Genomic DNA, 23,891 nt, shown 5'->3' with positions numbered 1-23,891 from the left:
CGATTTAAAAATTAATCATTTGAAGAGCAATGCATCTCCTGCGAAAGTACTTCACTTTAACAGTCTGCTTTAAAGTCCAAAGAAAATAATGCACAATAGCGATGTTAATAACTGAATGGCGCTATGCTACTTCTTTGATGACACACTCATTCGTTTCGTTCATTTACACTGTTTCTATGAATCACGAAATAAAGTTGTTCGAAGGAAAGAGAGCCGGCCGGAGTGGCCGAGCGGTTCTGGGCGCTACAGTCTGGAACCACACGACCGCTGCAGTCGCAGGTTCGAATCCTGCCTCGGGCATGGATGTGTGTGATGTCCTTAGGTTAGTTAGGTTTAAGTAGTTCTAAGTTCTAGGGGACTGATGACCTCAGATGTTAAGTCCCATAGTGCTCAGAGCCATTTGAACCATTTTTTTGAAGGGAAGAGATCTCTGACAACAACTACATGTTAGAAACCGCACCCTTTAACACAGTTGTAAATAGGCTGTTTAGGTTTTCTTGTTGGTAACGCCACGTAGCGCTCTGTATTAAAATCACTGGCTGTGCTGTGTGCAGTCTGTGGCTGGTTTGGATTGTTGTTGGCTATTGTAGTGTTGGCCAGCTGGATGTGAACAGCGCGTAGCGTTGCGCAGTTGGAGGTGAGCCGCCAGCAGTGGTGGATGTAGGGAGAGAAATGGCGGAATTTTGAAATTTGTAAGACTGGATGTCATGAACTGCTATATATATTATGACTTTTGATGACTATTAAGGTAAACACATTGTTTGTTCTCTATTAAAATCTTTCATTTGCTAACTATGCCTATCAGTAGTTAGTGCCTTCCGTAGTTTGAATCTTTTATTTAGCTGGCAGTAGTGGCGCTCGCTGTATTGCAGTAGTTCGAGTAACCAAGATTTTTGTGAGGTAAGTGATTCAGGAAAGGTATAGGTTATTGTTAGTCAGGGCCATTCTTTTGTAGGGATTTTTCAAAGTCAGATTGCGTTGCGCAAAAGTATTGTGTGTCGGTTTAAGGAGAGTCATGTATAATTGTTCAAAGGGGACGTTTCACAGTGAACGAAATATGTTATGAATATCTGAACAGTAGTTTACAAACCTCTTACTGATTCCATTACACAATACTTTATGCTCGAGCGTTGAGTGGTTGCGGTGGGGTGGGCCAAGTAACAGCAGGTGCATGCGCAGGTATAGCAGGGGTGCCTATTACTATGTCCTCATTCAACAGTCCGTACGACTACCAAACGACGATAAATATGTGTGATGCCCCTGCACGAATGTTTTCCGAAAAGCGGAATTTAAAACTTCAGCTTTCCTTTGACTGTCTTCAATCACCACCCCAGGCTGGCTAATGAGTGGCTAAATAGAAACGTTCGACCCGCTTTGTATCTTTAAGCAAGACGAAAATTTTCTCGGTTGCTAGGGAAAATTTTTCGCTAAAGCGTGAGGGTGAAAGCTGATATATGCTTCATGCATTGATCTTCTTAACGACACGCGAATTTCTATATTTTTGCCGGTCAACATCTGCACGTTCTTTTTTGAATCTTCTCTTCGTCCTTTTCTGAATTTTATTATTAAATCAAAGTGGATTTTTCCCGCTCTTAATGCACTTGCTTAGCACGTGCTTGTCCAGAGCGTGATTAACTGTCAATTTAAACTTTGCCATAATTCATATACATCCTTCCTATTGTAACTAAATGATGTCTGTTTATTGTCTAAGCAGAATGTCAACCACTGCTCCTCTGCTCTTTCCCGATACTGATTGTTAACCAACGTCACGTTTCTTGCTGTTGCTGAAGTTACGGAGGGTTTGCATGTGTTAGGAAGATGACATATTGTTCTAACGATAGAAAAGAAATTAGAAGCTATACAAAAGTAGGAAAAGGGCGTTTCAACAGAACTAATTTTCTTAAGATTTTTGGATATACATTAAAACAGTAGAAGACTCAAAGAAAAATATAGGGAAAGAGTGTTAAATTTTGCAACCAACGGGCAATACTTGTGTTTCTCCGTTCGCGTTAACTTGGATAATTGTGAGCTTTCTGTATGTCTTTCACATCAGAGACGTCAGCGTACAAACTGAGATTCTTCCGCCATAAATATGTTTTATCTTTACTGGATCTGTAGACAATATGCATTGTATGTACCAAGTCAAATTTGTGTCATTAGTACTGAGATGAATGCGTATATGTAATAACTAACATTTAGCAAATTATGATTGTATACATCAATATTCTAGGTCTATACCATTTTAATTACAATTTTGCTTACATCGACTAAGCCAAATGTGTGCAGCTTCCCATATGTTTTACGAGCTTCTTTCTCTCTTTTTTAATAAACATTTTGTGTTTTATATAAGCTTCATCTCGTATTGTACATAATATTGCACCGCTGTTTCTCTTACTCTGTAGTGGACATAAAATCGTACTAAAGTAACAGTTTTGAAATAATTTTGGAAAAAAAAATTTTGCCTCTCAAGTTTGAAGAGAGTTTTTCCTAGGACCTCCGTTTCTGCATAGAACTGGTGTGAATTGCATTTCAAACGGTTGTGTCTACAGTCATTATTGAAGAAGTTTCATTTTCTGGTGTCACAGTTGTGTTGCATCTTGATACCTTGAGTAGCGGGAGTCCAGCATAAGATTTTATGTAGGTATATGCTTGGTAGCGTTTATATCTTTAGTGCTTTATATATTGACCTACACGCTTCTCTCCATTTAAGACTGGGTCTCATTCTTATTGCTCTTTTACATTATTTAATTAATATTCTGTTACTGTTTGTTTAGCTGCCTCCCGACAAACTAAACGTAGAATGAATTAGTTCATGGCATGTCATTTGCCTAATATTTGTGGCCTTTAGGTAGCCGAGTTTACGTACGACACACAGGTTTGAGCTGAATTTTTGTTAAATATTCTTGGTGCTCGTGCCAACTTACTTTTTCGATTACTATTATTACAAAGAATATTTGGAGCTACCTGCTAGGCACTCATCACTGCAAATGGTGGGATTCGTCCGCGTCTCGTGGTCTAGTGGTTGCGGGCACAGTAGCTTAGCGTATCCGGACAGGGGATTGGCCACCCACTGTTATAAAAATAAATAAATAAATATAAATTAAAAATATAAAAAATGAGTGAAGTTTTCATAGAGAGAATAAACGAGGTGTCATGTGAAATCTTCCCAGAACTACTAGAGAAGAATAACAAAGATACATAGAAACGAAAAAAAAGTTATTAGCATCGCTGACTCTAGATCGCGGGCTCCTTGTTCGATTACCGACTGGAGGTTTTCTTTGCTCGGGGACTGGGTGGTTGTATTGTCCTCATCATTTCATCGTATCTTACCGACGCGCAAGTCCCCAGAGTGGTGTCGAACAGAAAGACTTGCATCAGGCGGCCGAAGAACTGCAGATGGGACCTCCCGACCAAGAATGCTACACGTTCGTTTCTTCTCGGTATCTTCGCTGTATTGGCTTGAAACTTAAGCTGTTGGCGATGTAAGAACCTTCAACATCGCAGCGCGTCAGCAATCGTTGGTTAATATATTAAAAAACTAAAAACCCGCCTCGATTGCGAGAAAAGCCCCTAGTGTTAAGTGTTAACCCAGGTTTCGGCGTAGATAACTACACCTTCTTCAGAACAACAATAAAATCCACAAGTGCCTAAGAAGACCTTTGTCAATGATTAAAACGAAAAATAAAAGGAAAACACAAACAGTACACATGTACAAAGTCAAAACCACTACTTAACTTAATGGTGTACGCTCCACCTCACACCGGCCTATGTTCGATGGGCCATGACCCGTTTATAAATGTATAGCTATGGCGTTCTTTTAATGAGGAATGCAAGGCTAGATAAAGGAGAAACAGGAATTAAAATAGCTGGAATAAATGTAAACAACCTGAGGTACGCGGATGATACGATCCTGTTGGCAGAAAGTGAAGAGGAAATGAGAACACTCTTGCTGAAGGTGAGAGACGAAAGTGAAAAGGCCGGTCTTAGGCTGAATGTGAAGAAAACAAAAATTATGGCAACTACACCTACCAGTTCGTGGGATATAGCAGGAGAAACCAAGGAGGTAGTGAGTACGTTCAGTTATCTCGGTTCTCAGATCTCTGCTGATGGCGACTGCAGCCATGAAATCCGGAGACGCCTGTTGCTCGGTAGACAGGCGGTGTCAAACCTTGACAAGGTTATAAGGTCCAGAGATATAACACTAGCAACAAAGATCCGTATTGTGAGGGCTATGGTCTTTTCAGTTGTGATGCATGGATGTGAGACCTGGACCATTAGAAAGGCTGAACGGCGAAGAATTGACTCCTTCGAATTGTGGTGTTGGAGAAAACTTCTTAGAGCTCCATGGACTGCAAAGAGAACCAACAGATCAACATTGGAGCAAATAAAACCAGATTTCTCCCTGGAAGGTCTAATGTTAAAACAAAAGCTGACCTACTTTGGACACACAATGTGAGGCATGCCTCATTGGAAAAAACTGCTGGGCAAGATTGAAGGAACTAGAAGAAGAGGACGTCAGAGGATGAGATGGATCGATGGCATCACAGAAGCAACGTGTTCCAACCTGGAAGGTCTACGGGAGAAAGTGCAAGACAGGAAAAAGTGGCCTGATTTGGTTCATGGGGTCACGAGGAGTCGGAACCGACTAAACGAATAGAGAGAGAGAGAGAGAGAGAGAGAGAGAGAGAGAGAGAGAGAGAGACAGAGAATATGTTGGCGGTGTGACTGTGAAGTAGAAACGTGAAGGAGCAGATTTATTTCTGCAAACCTTTGGAAAGCAACATTTACTTTCAAGTTGACTATTGTTTCCAGGTTTTTTTGTGTCATTGTCCTTGAGTAGTAGAACTCTGCCATCTTCATCAGTAACTGTGTAGCCGCAATTAACAGTGTTTGGGATGTGACCTGTGTATAAAATGAAAAGCAGTGGGCCAAGCATGGATCCCTGTGGGACAGAGAAGTTTGGAATTCCCATGACTTTTTCGTAATTTCTGTATATTGGCTGCTGTTTTTCAGGTATGAAATGATCCAGTCTCCTGCCACTCCCCTTATACCATATAAACCTGATGTACCTTTCGGTCCCGTGTTGAGGAGCTCCGCCTGGAGGCTATCGCTGTGCTACAGTACCAGGCGGCCCGCCTCGCACCTACCATTGGCAGGGCCCCGCCCGCTGACACTGTGCAGTGGCCGGCCGGCTCGCCGCCTATCTGCACAGCGACCGTGGGAAGGCGCCGCCTCAAGTGCCAGCTCGCCGTCCGCCAGCCGGCCTGCCCCAAGCACCACCGCTGTGGCCGCCTCCAAGGCACGCTGCGTCGTGTTTACGCTGCAGACATCGCGCGGATCATTCCACGTCTATGGGACTCGCATTCGGGACAGCAGTGCTTCATCTTCCGATATGTCTGCTGTTTATCCTGCAGCAACCTTCAAGGCGATCCATGACTCAGTTCTCAGTCCTCCAAGTATAAAAGGTGGGGGGGGGGCACAGCCGCCGTGGCCGGAATAACACCGCCGTGGCCGGCCGGAGTGGCCGAGCGTTTCTAGGCGCTACAGTCTGGAACCGAGCGACCGCTACGCTCGCAGGTTCGAATCCTGCCTCTCGCATGGCTGTGTGTGATGTCCTTAGGTTATTTAGGATTAAGTAGTTCTAAGTTCTAGGGGACTGATGACTTCAGAAGCTAAGTCCCATAGTGCTCAGAGCCATTAGAACCATCTTTGAACATCGCTGTGGGCGGAGCTTGTGCAGTGCGCATTTCTGCCGTTAGACGTGTATAGCGCAACCCATAGACAGTTCAGTACCACCTGTGTTGTCGACCTGGCTTTTTCTAGTCATCTGCAGTGATTGTATTTGCTAGCGCTGTTTTATTCTTCTTTCGTTTTTTCTATGATGGCAAGTGTAACTGAACAAAGTGCAACTGGGAGATTTTTTTCCGGTAAAAATGCTGCTGAAACTGTTTTAATGTTGAAAACAGCTTACCAAGCTATGGGAAAAATTCAAGTGTACGAGTGGTTTGCTCGATTTGAAAATGGCGACATCTCGGTTGATGACAAACCTCGTTCTGGACGTCCATCAACTTCCTGAATCGATGAAAATATTGAAAAAACTTAAGTGCTTGTCCACACAGACCGTAGAGCAACAATTGATCAACTGTTAGAGGTTTGTGGGTTATCTTGGACTTCGTTTCAGCGAATTTTAACGGAAGATTAGGGAATAAAAAGGGTTGCTGCCAAGTCTGTTCCTCGGGTCCTGACTGATAATCAAAAGGAGCGTCGAGTTGAAACACGTCGTGCTTTGAAACAACAGCTTGAAACCGCTGCAGATTTTTTGTCAGAGGTCGTTACTGGTGATGAGCCATGGTGCTATGGTTCCGACCCATAAACAAAGCAACAGTCAAGGCAATGGAAGACTGTAATGCCACTTCCTCGGACGAGAAATAAAAATCAAAAATTAGCTCCCAATACCCCAAAGATTTCCCCCCCCCCCCCCCCCAAGTCCCAAATTCCCAGAAAAGTGAATAAGCGAACGAAGTTCCATTTATCACTATTATTAGGACAATAACAAGTAATTAAATCAGGAATCTAAGACTTGACAATTTAGCAATCTACGAAAGAAAGATTAAATTTCAGCAAAATTAAAATCAAAATCATAATAAATTGCAAAATTAGCATAAATTAACATTCGCAAAGTAGAACCAACGATCCCAAAGAATACTCCGTGTGAGTACTCTTTGGGAATCGTGCGTAATGACTAAGTATAATTCAATGCATTGTCACTACGTTACGAGAGTTAGCCGAAGCAGGTCGTGTATTTGGATGCTCGTACATGTAGGCGCGCTTAGATTGTTTTTGAGATTGACTAATTGCGATCTATTACGACGCATTAATATCATCTTCTGACTTCAAATAGCACGGCATTAGAATTCGAACAGAGGACTTTTACCTACTAGAATAAAGTGAACTTTTAACTAGATAATTGAACTAAACATTACTTAGACAGTGATTTAGGCAACGAACACTGATAGACAATTTTCATTCATAATAGCCAGTGGTTTATGGAACTTCAGTGATAGGTCCGAAGCATATAATTTAAATACCCCCAACTCCTGGGAAAGTTTTCTGCTCAAGGCTCGGTTAGGAAGTGACTGATATTGTGCAATAAAACACCATCTCGTGCCAAGTGGTGCATTTGTGATTTAAAATTCTATCAAATTATTGACATGAAACTCCCGAGCAATAATTACGCGCAGCGATAATATTTGACTGTAGCGCTCGGCGCTTGTGTAGAATCTTTGACTCAAATAACAAGCCCGCTGTTACGATTTCTTAGATACTTGAAATTACGACCAGCTTGTAGGGAATTTATTGTGGATGTGACTGTATTGGTTTTATCATTAATATTTAATCATTAATCAGTTAAACATCGATTACGAACGATTAATTACGATTCTTGGAGAAGTAAATATCTCACGCACGTCGACATTTCGGTTCAGCACTGTTATTTTGTGTAACGTCGTTTTCGTAACTTGATAACGATCTCAACACTCTACCGACTGTTGCCGAGTTTTAGCCGACAAGAAGAGACGTTATAAGACGTCATCTTTACCCCGTCCAAAAACATGTTGAAATTAAACATCAATACAGTGCTGACTTGCTTTTTTGATGCCAAGGGGGTAGTTATTCATGGTTTGTCCCCAGGTCAGAACGTCAATCAACCTTTTATTTGGAAGTTTTAAGAAGATTGCGCAATAGTGTTCGTTATGAAACACTCGATCTGTAGCAGACAGGAGAATGGCTCTTCCACCACGACAACGCACCTACAAACGTAGACATCTCTGTCAGGCAGTTTTTGGCTGAAAACGGCATGGTTCCGCTGTCCCACGCACCTTAATCGCCTGACCTGGCTCCGTGCGACTTTTTCTTATTTCCACGCACGAAAAGGGGCATGAAAGGATACCGATTCCAAAACACTGAAGAAGGGGAAAAAACGAGAGAGGGGCTGTCAGTGATTTCTGTAATGACTACAAAATGTGTTTCGAATAGTGGAATGGTGGGACAAATGTATTAGTCGCAATGGGAAGTATTTTGAGGGAGATAAGGTTGTCTTCTCAACAATTTGAAAATATACAGCTTTTAAAACATTTTTTGGGTACTCCCTCGTACCTGTTCGTACGCTGAAACGCTGATATCACGTACTTCGAAGACTGGAGGGAGTAATGAATGGTTATCTACCGCTTTAGGATGTTCAAGTTCGTCGTAAGGAGACTGAGTTTTCAGATCATTGCTTGTAACGTAGCCCCTCCCTCCCCCCCGACCCCTTATCGATGTATACACTATCCGATGAAAAGTATTAGGACACCTGTTTGTATTGTGGAACTGACTACCAGATGCCACTAGCCACGGATGCGCCAATATAACAGGAGGCGTGGAGAATTGTGTTTTCAGTAAAGAAGCAGCAACAGTACAAAAGTTTTGGTTAGACGATAAATCACATTTTGGTTACACGATAAACCACATGAATAAAAATTCAGCTACATGCATAGGCATTAAAAATACGACTAACTTAAATTAGAACGAATGCATAGATAATGTCGTGGTGAAAACAAACCAAAGACTGCTATTAGTTGGCAGAAAATGTAACCGGTCTACTAAAGAGGCTACTTACACTACGCTTGTCCGTCCTTTTACGGAGTAGTGATGTGTGGAGTGGGATCCGCAACAGACAGAATGATATCGAGTAAGTTCAAACAAGGGCAGCTGGTTTGGTAGTTTCATGAAATATGGGCGAGAGTGCCACGGATGTGATGTACAAATTCGCGTGGAAATCATTAAAACTAATGCGTTTTTCGGTGCAACTTGGCCTTTGACGAAATTTAAATCGCAAACTTTCTCCTCAGAGAGCGAAAATTTGTTATTGGCGCCCACCTACATTGGGACAAATGATAATCGTAGCAAAATAAGAGAAATCAGAGTACGCATGGGAAGACTTAAGTATTCCTTTTTCCCGCGCGCTGTTTATGAGTGAAGCAGTAGAGAAGCAGCGTGAAGGTGGTTCGATTAAACAACTGCCAGGCACTCAATTATGAATTGCAGAGCAATCGTGTAGATGTGGATGTAGGTCGGTCAGAAGAACTTAATGACTTCGGACGTGGACTAGTCATCAGATGTGACCTGAGCAACCAATCTACCAAAGACGTTACAACCTTTCTAATGTTGCCTAAGTCGATTGTTGGTGACGTCAGTGTGAAATGGAAACGCGAAGAAACAACCACAGCTAGATGAAGATGGACTGGGACCTCGAGCATTTCCGAGTGTGGTTGTAAAAAATCACCCGAAATAGGCAAATGGAATCACTCATGAGTTCCAAAGTTGTACCAGCAACTCAACTAGCACACTGAGTGAGTGTGGAGATTTAGATATGAAGGGAACACTGGTCAAGCAGCGCCTCTAGCCTATGCAGCGACGCGTGATACGATGTAAAGAGTGACGTCATTGGACAGTGGATGACCGGAAACTAGTGATTTGCAGTGATGAATCACGTGATACCATGTGGTCATCCAGTGTAGAAGTTCGAGTAAGGCGAACGTACGGAGAACGTTATCTGCCATAATACTGTGTAGAACCAACACTGAAGTACGGAGGAAGTGGTGTTATCGAATGGGATTGATTTTATGCTTAAGAAAACGCGAAATTCGGAAGACTATGAATACATTTTTCAGCTTTGGATACTTTGTGGAGTTCGAAAACGGTGAGTGTCTCAGCTTCACAATGCTCTCTGTCATTAAGCATCTTCTGTTAGGTAATTATTTGTGGACAATAACATTCCTGAAACGAACTGGCCTGCCCTGAGACCTGAGCCGAACTCAATGGAACACCTTTGGGACGAGTTAGAACGTCGCTTCTCTAGTTTCGGCACTTGCGGAAGAACGGGCTGCCGTTTCTCCACAAACATTAAGACACTACACTGAAGTTGTCTGCAGCAAGGTTCAAGTCGTCATACAGGCGTAGTGCGGACACGTCCCGTAGTAACATCCAGTAATAGATGGATACTGCACTGGCACATCTCGACGGGTTATTTAAGGAAAAAACAGGATGGACAAAAAATCGGATTAAGAGGGCCGTGCAAGAGGATACCGCAGACCAACCAATGGAGTAGGAAACAACTGTAAAGTCTTCGGAATTTGCTCCTTAGGTGCGAAACGTATCATCAAAACTTGCCAGAAAAGTGAAGAATCTTGAAGTACATGCGATCTTAGATCAGCCGGTCAAGACGACAAGTATACTGAAAGCTGATCTGCTGTTACAAAAGTCAGATATTTATCAAATTCCTTGTCAGTGTGATAAAAGCTGCGTGGAACAAACCACACAAACTTTGCAAGAATGACTCATCGAATACCAGAGGCACCCACCCACCTTCTACAAACCAATAAATCTACTGTGGCTCATCATCGTATTTCTGCTCACCATTCCATCGTTTACGGTACAGTCGAGATACTGTCCATCCAATGATTAAGGAATTTTTTCTGTGATTCTTCGCTGCTGGACATTCGAGCGCCTGCCTTGCATTTTAGTAGCCAGCCACCTTATTTGTAAGCACTGTGGATCTATTAGACGCACGCATATTTTACTCCACAGTATACCTTTGAATCACGTGGTTTCAGAACTCAAGCGTGTAAAGAGATACGTTTGGGCTCTCTGAACTTATTCATCGACTAACCTCGAAATTGGCCTTAAGGTTAACAGCCGAAATACTCGTTTATTGCTGTCCGCGATGCACGCCCAAAAGATTCAGGGATTCTCTATACTTTGGGAAAGCTTCAAGAACCATACGTTGCAGGTTCATATATACGAGCAGGTTCACGCAATGTAAAGCAATCTTGCTCTGTTTAATGATACGGGGATATCCTACGATGATCGATACTTCCTGTAAAATCCAGGCACTGAAAGACTGTGTGGAATGGACTTACTAAACTTTGATCTAGTTTGGTTTGTATTTTATAATCGTATTTTATTAAGCACTACTAGTTTCGAGCATGGCTAATTCTGAAGTACATCTTAACAAAGTGTATACACATCAGCCTCGTCAATAACACATATCGCATGTTACGTGCAATTGTGCATTGGAACTGTTGTCGAAATGCATGATCTCGAGACGCATCGCTACAAATCACATCCACACAAAATTGTTTATGGTATCGACGCATGTATACTAGTGTGCCCGCCTACACGCCATTTTGAACGCCTTGCTATGCAGAATTACGCCTAACACGTGCTTCGTGTTCGACGAACTTTTTATGTCTACATCTGTCACAATCCACTTGAAAATGAACCACACTCGAGGCCAGAAGCGGTAAGTAAAACAATTTTAAAATAAAGGCTGGTGGAACGACTTCTTTCTTCACATTTATCAAGGCTGTGGTACCCACCCACAATAAATTGATCATAACAAAGTGTAAACACAAGTTTTCTTTAATGTCTGTCGCATTCAAACAATATATGCTGCCTGAACTTTCCATCAAAGCGAAGTAATCTCCTGTGGCCTGGCTGATCTAAGTATAGACTGCTAATGGCAGAAGGAACACCTCACACGTATTACATGGAATCCAAACCAAAGATACGTAAACATTACTATTAAAAATGACTACATTGCCCAAGAGAAGCAAGATGATTCATGACATCAAAAAGCAAAAACCGGAAGTCAGTAATTGTATGTAGCTCTCAGTAAACCGAAAATACGTGCCATTCATTCATCCACATCATATCAAATGCTAAAACGGCAAAACATATCATTGTAGGTACAAGGTTAGCAATAACTTTGAATTATTAGCTTTTGAAATAAGAACTAAGTTAACATAGTTACTGTTAAAGCACATTTATTGTTAAATACTGTTTCGGTAAATCATTTGAAACAGAACTATATTCAAAAAAGAAAACGAAACGTTTCGCAAATTTTGCTGAGGGAGAGATTTCTAACATTTCTATATTTTTAAAGGTTCTTAGCTATGCGTTCTGAACGTTGCCTTCTAACGTTGTTTGCGGACGGTGAAATATGACCGTACATGTTCATATACACCATTCCTATCCTCTTGATGTGAGTATAACTAATTTGGCAATTTCAATGCATGTATTTCTGCTTACACTGGGCACATACTGGCTACCAGCAAGCACTATCATTGTCTGCTTACGGTCGAAGTTACAAAATACATTTCCACATCATGAAAAAACTACTATTGTCTCTTCTTTTGTACATGCAGAATCATTTTAATCTGCGATACGGAAGTCACTCGTTTGCGTCTTAACCTGTGTCACAGCAGCTAAGTCTAGTAACAACCGTCATGTATGGGGCACTGTCTTTTTAGCCATCGCCACTTGTTAAGCGGTGCTTCCCCAGCACTTTGTATCCATTGGGCTCAGCACTTGACGATCCGCCATTTCCTGCCGGAATGTCCTTTTTTTAACCGCTTACGTTCTCGTTTGTGTTTGCCATCTACGTCATCGGCCCTTTTAGCGGCTGTCAACTGCGTTTTATTTTTTATCCGTTGTAGCGATATGGCGGAGGACATTTAATTCTTAGTTCCGGATCTCTGTTTCTCTATTGCGTATTTTATAGACATTTCTCCATGTCCCTGTGTTTAGCTACATTCTCTTCCGTCGATTGGGACTCACATGTAGCCGTTTTTAGTTCCTTTCTTTGTCTTCGTGTTCTGCAGTTCTGACATGGGCTCGTATGACTCTAGTTTATATGCCATAAAACAAAACAAACAACAATCATATCCCCACACGCACAGACGCACTGTCATTCTGACGGCTATCGATATTTTACCGCCCTCTCTCATTCGTGTATACAGAGGGGTTCAAAAAAAGTGTATCCACTGCTTAAAAGTCCATAACTTGCAAACTAATTGACGGAGTTGTCTCATTTTTGGTCAAACTGTAGCTTAAGGTCGAACTTAAATATATCACTATAGGTGTTCGAAATGGTCACCATTAACGTCCTCACACAAACGATACCGCCGAACTGCAGCACGAACTACTGACTGCAACGTGTTCAGTTGGATATTTGCGCATGGATGTACGATGAATTCTCGAAGTTCATCCAATGTGCGTGGTTTTTGTCGATAAACGACGTCCTTTTGTGTTCCCCACAGATAAAAGTCCAGAGGAGTTAGGTTTGGGGAACGTGGTGGATACTGCACAGCACCTCTACGGCCTATCCATCTTCCTGGTACAGTTACCGGTGAGGCGTACCTTCAGAAGCTTCAGACATCCATTTTACCTGCCTTGTATGGAGACGGAAGAGTTCACTTTCAACAAGATGGTGCCCCTGCCCACTACCAAAATCGTTTTAGGGCGTATCACGACGAAAATCTACCAGGAAGAAGGATAAACTGTAGAGGCGCTCTGGAGTATCCACCACGTTCCCCAGGCCTAACTCCTCTGGACTTTTACCTGTGGGGAACACTAAAGGACGTCGTTTATCGACAAAAGTCACGCACATTGGATGAAATTCGAGAATCCATCGTACATTCATGTGCAAATATCCAAATGAACACGTTGCAGTCAGTAGTTCGTGCTGCAGTTCGGCGGCGTCGTTTGTGTGTGGATGTTAATGGTGACCATTTCGAACAACTATAGTGACAGCATTAAGTTGGACTTTAAGCTACACTTTCACCAAAAATGAGACAACTCTGTCAATCAGTTTGCAAGTTATGGACTTTTAAACAGTGGATACATTTTTTTGGACCCCTCTGTATATCCTATTTTCGATAAGGATTCCGAAGATTTATATAAATAGCAAAAGCTGTAAGCAAAACAGTAAACACGTTATTAATAAATACTATGTTGGGTAGCGTAAGGAAAATTGTTCGATATAAGTATATCTCTGATGAAATCTTCTCTGGCAGTCAGGCGAGCCGAGGCGTCGTGTTGTCGCAATGTTTAGACTAGTGTCGTAACGTCATTTTAACGCGATGATCGCCCGAAAATAACAACGATGAAACTCATCGAAACAGTACGACAACATTACGTCACGATTCAGCTGATAAGCTGAGACGATTTCGTCAAAGAAATACACCGAGAAAATCTGAATTCCAAATAGACCTCTGTCATCCCTCAGTCCGCTGAGAAGGACTGCCACGGCGTGGACCGACATCTTCACGGAGCCCGTTTTGCATGTGCTCTGTTACTGGGACCTGACGTCACGGAACTTCCGTCCGCCAAGCAACGAGAACTGCACAGGGCAAGCTTTCAGCACTCGCTGGTGAGATGTTGCAATGGTAGGACGCATGATGTAGCGTACTTCACGTGGTACTTCACGCGGGTAACCTGAGGACATTCCACTCAGGCGAAATTATACTCGAAAATTACACAGTTCGAATCCAGAACTGCTGCCAATTTTAGTGAATTAGAAGTAGATATACTCGGTGCAACAAACCAGTTTCGATCGCTTAATAATCGTCTGGTCCAGATACTGTACCAGTTACATTGCTTTCAAAGTATCCTTCCAGAGTACAGCTTCTGACTTAACTACCGTATATACCCGTTGGTCGATGACAGATCCCTACCTATAGACTAGAAATTTGCACAGGTCACACCAATACTCAAGAAAGGAAACAGAAGTAATCTGCTGAATTACAGAAACATATTGCTAACGTCGATTTGCAGTAGGGTTCTGGAACATACACGGCGTTCAAACAAACCGAATTACCTAGAAGAAAACAACTTGTTGCCACACTGTCAGCACGAATACAGAAAGTATCGTTCCTGTGAAACACAACTAGCTCATTATTCTCACGAATTAATGAGTCCTACCGACGGGAGATCTCAAGTTGAATCCATACTTCCGCATTTTCAAACGGATTTTATACCCGTTCGTCACAAGCGCCTTCTCATCAAATTGCGCGCCTTTGGAGTATCGTCCCGTTTGTGCTACTGGGTTAATGATTTCCTGACAGAAAGGTTACACTCGTGTTAAATGACGGAAGGCCGTTGAAGAAAAGAGAAGTGATATGTGTCATTCCCGAAAGAAGTGTTGTAGGTCCTCTGCTATTTCTAATCTATAGCCGGCCGTTGTGGCCCATCGGTTCTAGGCGCTTCAGTCGGGAACCGCGCTGCTGCTACGGTCGCAGGTTAGAATCCAGCCTCGGGCATGGTTGTGTGTGATGTCCTTAGGTTAGTTAGGTTTAAGTAGTTCTAAGTCTAGGGGATTGATGACCTCAGATGTTAAGTCCCTTAGTGCTTAGAGCCACTTGAACCATCTAATCTATATAAACGACTTATGAGACAATCTGAGGAGCCATCTTACAATATTTGCAGGTGGTGCTGTCATTTTCCGTGCAGTGAGGTCAGAAGAAGGTCAAAACCAGTTGCAAAATGAGTTTGACAAGATATCTGTATGGTGCGAAAAATAGCCGTTGACCCTAAATAATGAAAAGTCATCAATATGAGTATTGTTGTATATTAAATCACAAATATCTAAAGGCTGTCAATTCAACTAAATGTCTACAAATAACAATTACAAACAATTTATATTGGAATCAACCCACAGATAATGTTGTGGGAAAGGCGAACCTAAGATTGCATTGTATTTGTGGAACGCCTACAAGATGCAACAGATCTATTAAAGAGACAGTCCGTCCTCTGCTAGTGTACTGTTGCGGGACATGCGATCCCTACCACGTGAGACTGACGGAGGATAGCGAAAAAGTTCAAACACTGACATCTCCTTTTCTATTACCGCGAAACAGAGGAAAGAGTGTCATGGACATGATTTGCGAATTGGAGTGGCAAGCATTAAAACAAAGGCATTTTTCGCTGCGGCGAGATCTTGTGACGAAATTTCATTCACCAGCTTTCTCCTCCGAATGCGAACATCTTTTGTTGACACCAGGCAGAAGTGATCATTGTAATAAAACGAGAGAAATCAGAACTCACACGGAAAAATCTAAGTGTTCGTTTTTCCCGCGCGATGTTCGATAGCGGAACGGTAAAGAAATAGAGTGAAAGATGTCTGACGAACCCTCTGCCAGGCACTCAAGTGTGAACTCCAGAATAGTCACATAGATATAGATGCAGACAAATGAAGCTTAGCGTATTTATAATCGAGCCATAGCGATCCCTTTTCAGTGTAACTTCCTCTTACAATCAACTCAGTAGTGGTATTCTTTCAGAGACAGCAAAGATTCGAAGAGCATAATATCAACGTAATGGATAGTGTCTTGAAAAAAAATGTAAAATGAAAAATAAGAAAAGTAAAACAAGGAAAATGGAATATTGTCAAACTGTCAAATCGGGCGATGCTGAGGGAATTAGATTACACGATCACAAGACGGTTTTTGCTATCCGCGCAACTAAACAATTTCTGGTTGTCAGAAATAAAGGATGTAGAAGGCAAACTGGCTGTAGAAAGAAAAACATTTCCCAAAAAGAGGAGTTTATGCACATCTAATATAAATTTAAACATTAGGAAGTTTTTTCTGAAGATATTTGTCTGGAGTGTAGCATTGTACGGAAGATAAACGTGAACAATAAGCAGTGCAGAGAAAAAGAGAATAGAAACCTCTGAAGTAAAATGTGGCATCACAGAAGTGTATTGAAGATTACACAGGCAGATCTAGTAGCTAATATAGCATGAAGGTACTGAACCAATTTGGGGAAGAACATACTTATGGCAACTTTGCTAAAAGAGGGATCGGTTGATGAAACACATCCTGAGGGGTCAAGGTATAGTCAGATTGATAATGGACGGACATGTGATGGGATAACAATGGTAGAGGGAGACTAAGTGGTCTAAACGGTAGGTTGGTTCAAATGGACGTATGTTGCAGTAGTTATTCTGAGATGACAAGACTTGTTTATAACAGACCAGGGTGGAGAGCTGCATCTACATCTACAACGTACACTGCAAGTCCCTAACGGTATATGGCGGGGGGTACTTCTAGTACTGCTAACCGATCCCCCTTTCTCTGTTCCAGTACCGAAAGGCGCGTAGGATGAATGATTGTCAGTAAGCCTATGTATTGGCTCTAATTTCTCAAATTTTCTCGTCGTGGTCATGTATGTGGGAGGAAGTAATATGTTGTCCGACTCTTCCTGGAAAGTGCTCTCTGGAAATTTGAATAGTCAACTCTTCGTGGCGCACACCGCCTCTCTTGTAATGTCTAACAGTGGAGTTTGTTAGCCGCACGGGATTGCCCGAGAGGTCTGAGGCGCTGCAGTCATGGACAGTGCCGCTGATCCCGGCGGAGATTCGACTCCTCCCTCGGGCATGGGTGTTTGTGTTTGTCAACACGAGAAGAAGACAAACAACCGCAACCATGGCAACTAAACGATATCTTCTGGACTCCAAGAGTGGGCGAAAACCAACAAACGGCATCAACGCAAGTCGCGGCGCGGTTCGATCGACTTACTGTGACTATTACAACAGTAATCGAATTCAAGTTTCTGTAACTTTCGTTGTGAGTGTATACCATTACTTTGTTTTAGGTGATCTTGACGCTATCTACCACAAATACACGGAAAAAAGAAAAATAGAATCGTCCAGGTAGCTCTTCCATTATTAACACGTAGGGCTTCAGTGGTGGTGTTCCAGAAATCGCGGCTCCACAAACCCATCACTTTGGTCATCCTTCAGTGATATTTTTCGATCGCTTTACTATTTCCCCGCTCGCCACGAGGCGACCCTTTTCCTCCACTGCTGAAGGAGAGTGCTGCAGATGGCGACCGGGAACAGCAAGTTTCAAAGACGTGCAAACGTGGAGGACCATCAACAGAGGGTATACTTTTCTCGGCAGCGCTCTGACCACTGTGCGCGCTGGCGGTCTGGTATCGCCTGCGGCACTAAGTGGCCAACCCAGGAGTGGCGATCCGCCGGCGCCGCCGTTAATCATCGTTAAGCGACCTGCGAACTGCTCTATGTCGCAATTACGCGCGCCGTCCCAAGGTGGCGCCCCGAAAAAAAGCGCCGGCGCTGGCCCTGCTGGCTGCGCGTCTGATTTACAGCGCCAGGACGCTCCACGCGGCGAGGCCCTCCCGTGCGGAAGTTGCGCCCTGGGACGCCGCGCCGGGCAGCGGCAAAAGCAAACAAAAATATATAAAAATATGCGCGCGGCCGAGCCGTCACGGATTAGCTTTACGATTCCTCTCCAGAGACGCTCGGTAACGCCGTGATTTGTGGCACCTCGCAGGACTCTTTTACCAGATTTGCGGAATGCAAATTATGATTATCGTGGCCTGTGGGGACGGACTGTTGCGCCGGGAAGCGGCCTCGCCGGCCGCAGGCGCACTTGTCCGTGTTACTCGTATTAGATCAGCAGTCCCTGCTTACCTCCGGCTGCGTTAATTCCTTTTTATCGCTTAACAGCGCTCGATGTAGAACTTTTTTGTTGTTATTGTGGTCATTACGACAAAGATAGGTCTCAAAGATCTAATGATTTACGTCGTATAATTGTGACAGACCTGTCTTGTTATGTGACTTGGAGAACATGTGAAGGTTGGAAACGTCAAATATTGTAAGTGCCCTTTTTTTTACAGAGTACGTATTCAGAGCGTGTCCCTAGACTATTTACAAGTGTCAAATCGTCGAAAAATGTTTCAAACATTCATTACTAGACGACACATGGTCTTTGCGTCAAGCACGTTTGCCTCTGAAGTTCCAAGTGCCATGGACCAAAGTCTCTTCCATTTAAGAACTTTCAGCATTGCATCGCGTCAGCAATCGTAAGTATCGAAATAATTATGAAAAATCCGCCTCGATTGCACAAACTACCTAGGTTTCAGCGTGGGTAACCACGTCTTCTTCAGAACAAATATAAAACATCTTGCCTAAATAGGCATAGTCAAAGGCTAAAATGGACACCTACAGCGGCAAGACCACATAAAATTTTCTACAAATACACGGTACATATGTACCAAGTCAGTAACATTACTTATCTCAACCCTGTGTGTGCTGCCTCGCCCCAGCCAACGTACGATGGTTACAAGCTCTGTGACCATTGTACGTTGGCTGGGGCGAGGCAGCACACACAGGGTTGAGATAAGTAACATTATTGACTTTGTACATGTGTACCGTGTATTCGTAAAATTTTTTATGGGGTCTTGCCGCTGTAGGTGTCCATTTTAGCCTTTGACTGTGCCTATTTAGGCAAGCTGTTTCATATTTGTTCTGAAGAAGACGTGGTTACCCACACTGAAACCTAGGTAAACACCAGGTAGTTTGTGCAGTCGAGGCGGATTTTTCACAATTATCTCTCTTCCATTTAGCTTGGAAGAATTTGAACATAGAAGTTTTTACTTAATTTAGTGAGTAGACACGGCTTTTTGAGCTGTGGCGCAGATTTTGAAATTTCATGGAAACGACGTAAGGAAACAAGGGCTTTGTTGTGCAAGATTAACACAACATTACTGAGTCAGCTACAGCTAAAAACCTTTCCATCTAATTCCAAGACGTGCAACTAATTTCTTTAACTTGTCAGTGCAAGTGTGTAAGATCTCCGAATGCAGTACAAGCAAAGAGTCGCATACTCATCAAACTAAAACAGCTATTAAATATTCTTGCTCTGAAAGAGAAAGATGGAAAAAGACACTATATTCAAAAGAGGAATTACCATGACTGATAATTCCATGTTTTACTTCAATCTGAAGGACTGGCTCTGTTTATCTGTTGCAAAACATGAAGTTCTCTTGACGATGTCGCCATTTCTTCCTCAACAGCATAGTAAATTTCGCAAAATCTTATCCAAAGAATGGAGTTGCGCGAGAAGCAGTGAATACTAAGATACTGTTTTCTCTTTAACTTAATTTAAAGGTATGAGAAATGAGTTTTACGGTCTACAGGTCTGCTAGTTAAAACAGAACTGTTGTTCATTTGTTCTCCTATTATCACAAGCAAACGTGGTGCCCCAGTATCAACGGCACTTGAAACAAAAAAGTCCTTATTAGCACTTAAAACCGGTCAGTTCCCTAGTACGCGAGTTACAGCGTTCTTAATAAGTTATTTTTTCCTAATCTTTCTGATTATTTTTTTCTGTAATGAAAAGAGCATGGTAATTCTGTAATGTCAGAAAGCCTTTTGACTTTTTGGATACAAACAAATCACTACAAGAAGAAATATATTTTTTTGACTCCTGAAAAATGCTAACTGACATTTCCACTCTTCATATGGTACTCACAAAGGTGTATTTCTCGGTCTGTTGACACGAACTGACGAATATCTGTATTTAGGGACTCACGAGTTCGTCCATTCCGCCACAAGTTTTCCATGCCCAGGTTTATTGTTGTTAAAGCAGCGTGTCAGAGAAAGCTCCGCTCTGCCTATGCTTAAAGCGTCCTATGCGGCCCATTCGCCAAATGCCGATGTAAGCTTTAGCAAATCACATACAAATTTATTCCGAATGGCTGCCTCACATAAGTTGTTTCTGAACGTAATATAGGTACAAGACCACACATTGTTTAATTTTCCACTGCAAGCAGAGCGTACGCAGACAGTAAGGAACGTGAACTGAAGACATGTAGTCATGTGTCAAATCACTTGAAGTACTACGTAATCTTAAAGTTGAGCTGGCGTGTACGAACTTTTATACAGCAACAAATTCGCCATGGTTGAAACATGCAATCACCGTTAGCCTCACTAAGTTGGTGTCGACTATCACTCACAGTTCCACAATATTTCTGAGTCCCTAGCTGGTGCACACCGAAATGTTTGTAAGTCCCGAATAACATTTAAGCCCAAGCGGCCACTAGCCGCACAGCACCTTACGAAAAACAACCTCACCGTCCAAGAGACAAAGACGAAAGACCTTGAACTCTGCTGTGCCTGCCTATTTGAAAACTTCGTCATGTGACCCACTGAGTTACTCATTGAAGCAACTTTTAACTCGACCATCAGTCATGAGATTATACATAGTACAACATTTATACATTTCAAATATGTTCAACAAATATGCACGGTTGATCCGGAACTTAGTGTCACATTATTCAGTTTTAAACATATCAAAATAACTGGCTTCATTCAATTCTACGCCACTAATAGAGCTGCAGAAAGCTTTACAGCTTTATTCACTTTGATGCATCAGTCCTACGTTGCTCAAATTAGAATCTTACATACACTAATTTACCAACATTTGACAAAATAAAAGTATGGATTGATAGACTAATGAAATAATCGTCCCATACCAGCGATATCATTTGTGCACATGTCGAGAAATATTTATTTTGGCATCTTCATTTTGATATCAAGATCTACATAAATCTTAGTCACAAGCATATATTGTATGTCTGTATCATTTGTTACTAACTTCATAAACAATTTTTGGTGTAATGTTAATATGTTTATTAATAATAATTGTATGCACACGGTAACAATTTTAGTGGGCTCATCTCTCTACCGTGAATTCAATGCTATCTTTAGATTTTTTGTAGTAGGCTGTTTTAGAGTTTTCAATAAATATTTTAGATTTCAGTTCTTCAGTCACCTCCTCAAGCACGCGGCAGCACACTGTTCAACTCACCACTTCGACGTTTCCAACTTGGTGAGCTGCTGTGACCTGCTAGCGGTCCTCCACTTGCGTTCACATCCAGCTGCAATAGCCTGGGTACTTTCCTCAGCGCCGTCACCGACTTATCCGTCCCACCCACATCAGAAGGAACTTGTCAGCCACACACCACTAAACCAAATACTCTGCTTTAATACATACACTGCTTAGTGTAGTCACCGCTCGTAGTGTCGGAGACTCACAACCTTCATACGGAATGACACAAAGTTCTCATACAGTGGCAAGTACGCCACTTGTTTGGTTGGTTTCTGGGATTGAAGGGACCTTACTACTAGGGCCATCGCTCCCTTTTTCCACGAACTTGAAACACCCACAAAGAACAAAAACAAACAATGCTGATGACAAGAGGCGACACAAGACAAGAAAGACACAGACAGAGACCAAGAAAAAAAGGAATTAAAATCACACCGAGTGTGGCAGTGGTTGGCCGACGTGGAAGAGGCCTGGAGGCACCTGAAGGTTTCAGATGGATTATATAATGACAAGACAGAGATTTCGCAACCAGGTTTTAAAATGTAAGACATTTCCATGGGCAGATGTGGACTCTGACCACAATTCATTGGCTATGACCTGTAGATTAAAACTGAAGGAACTGCAAAAAAGGTAGGAATTTAAGGTGATGGGACCTGGATAAACTGTAAGAACTAGACGTTGTAGAGAGTTTCAGAGAGAGCATTAGGGGAACTGTTGGCAAAAATATGGGAAATAAATACAGTAGAAGAAGAATGGGTAGCTTTGAGACATGAAATAGTGAAGGCAGCAATGGATCAAGTAGGTAAAAAGACGAGGACTAGTAGAAATTCTTGGGTAACACATGAGGTAGTGAATTTAATAGAGGAAAGGAGAAAATATAAAAATTCAACAAATCATGCAGTCTAAAACGAAAACAAACGTCCCAAAAATGAGATCGACAATAAGTGCAAAATGGCTAAGCAGGGATGGCTAGAGGACAAATGTAAGGATGTAGAAGCATACATAACTAAGGATAAGGTAGGTACTGCCTACAGGAAAATTAAAGAAACCTTTGGAGAAAAGAGAACCACTTGTATGAATATCAAGAACTCAGATGTAAAAGTTGTCCTAAGCAAAGAAGGGAAAGAAAAAAATGTGGAAGGAGTAGATACAGGGTTTATAACAGGGCGATGTACTTGAGGGCAATATTATGGAAATGGAAGAGGACGTAGATGAAGATGAATTGGGTGATATAATACTACGTGAAGAATTTTACAGAGCACTGAAAGACCTACGTCGAAACAAGACTCCGGGAACAGACAATATTCCATTAGAACTACTGATAGCCTTGGGAAAACAACGCATGACAAAACTCTTCTATGTAGTGAGCAAGATGTATGAGACAGGCGAAATACCTTAAGACTTCAAGAACAATGTAATAATTCCAATCCCAAAGAAAGCAGGTGTGTGAAAATTACCGAACTATCAGTTTAATAAGTCATGGTTGGAAAATACTAACACGAGTTCTATACAGGCGAATGGAAAAACTGGTAGAAGCCATCCTCGGGGAGGATTACATTAGATTCGGTAGAAATGTTGGAACACGCGAGGCCCTACGACTTGTCTTACAAGATAGGTTAAGGAAAAGCAAAACTACATTTCTAGCATTTGTAGACGTAGAAAAAGCATTGGACAATGTTGACTAGAACATTCTCTTTCAAAGTCTGAAGGAGGCAGGGAGCGAAAGGCTATTTACAATTTGTACAGAAACCAGATGTCGAGGGGTATGAAAGGTAAGCAATGATTGAGAGGGTAGAGAGACAGGGTTGTAGCCTGTCTGCGATGTTATTCAATCTGTATACTGAGCAAGCAGTAAATGAAACAAAAGAAAAATTTGGAGTAGGAATTAAAATCCATGGAGAAGAAATAAAAGCTTTGAAGTTTTCCGACGACACTGCAACTCTGACAGAGACAGCAAAGGACCTGGATGAGGAGCTGAACGGGATGGACAGTGTCTTCAAAGGAGGACGTAAGATGAACATCAACAAAAGCAAATGTAGTCGAATTGAATTAGGTGACGCTGAAGGAATTAAATTAGGAAATGAGACACTTAAAGTAGTATAGGAGCTTTGCGATTTGGGGAGCAAAATAAGTGATAATGGTCGAAGTAGACAGGATATAAAATGTAGACTGCCTATGGCAAGGAAAATGTTTCTCAAGACGAGAAATGTGTTAACATCGAGTATAGATTTAAGTGTCAGGAAGTCCTTTCTGAAAGTATTTGTATGGAGTGTAGCCATGTAGGGAAGTGGATCATGGACAATAAACAGTTTAGACAAGAAGAGAATAGAAGCTTTCGAAAGGTGGTGCTACAGAAGAATCGTGAAGATTAGATGG

At 42.1% G+C, this 23,891-nt stretch overlaps 1 protein-coding gene across 1 annotated transcript in view; it reads left to right on the top strand.

The window, feature by feature from the left end:
• Positions 1–23,891, top strand: part of LOC124545917 — a 123,025-nt gene that overhangs the window by 92,105 nt on the left and 7,029 nt on the right. Inside the window, exon 3 of the mRNA XM_047124878.1 lies at positions 5,014–5,465. Coding sequence (XP_046980834.1) covers positions 5,014–5,465 — 452 coding nt within the window. The remainder of the gene's footprint in view (positions 1–5,013; positions 5,466–23,891) is intronic.

This window comes from Schistocerca americana, chromosome 8 (assembly GCF_021461395.2).
Source record: "Schistocerca americana isolate TAMUIC-IGC-003095 chromosome 8, iqSchAmer2.1, whole genome shotgun sequence".
NCBI classification, from domain to species: domain Eukaryota; kingdom Metazoa; phylum Arthropoda; class Insecta; order Orthoptera; family Acrididae; genus Schistocerca; species Schistocerca americana.
The sequence above is the reverse complement of the archived record's forward strand: the minus strand, read 5'-3'. Positions and strand labels throughout refer to the sequence as shown.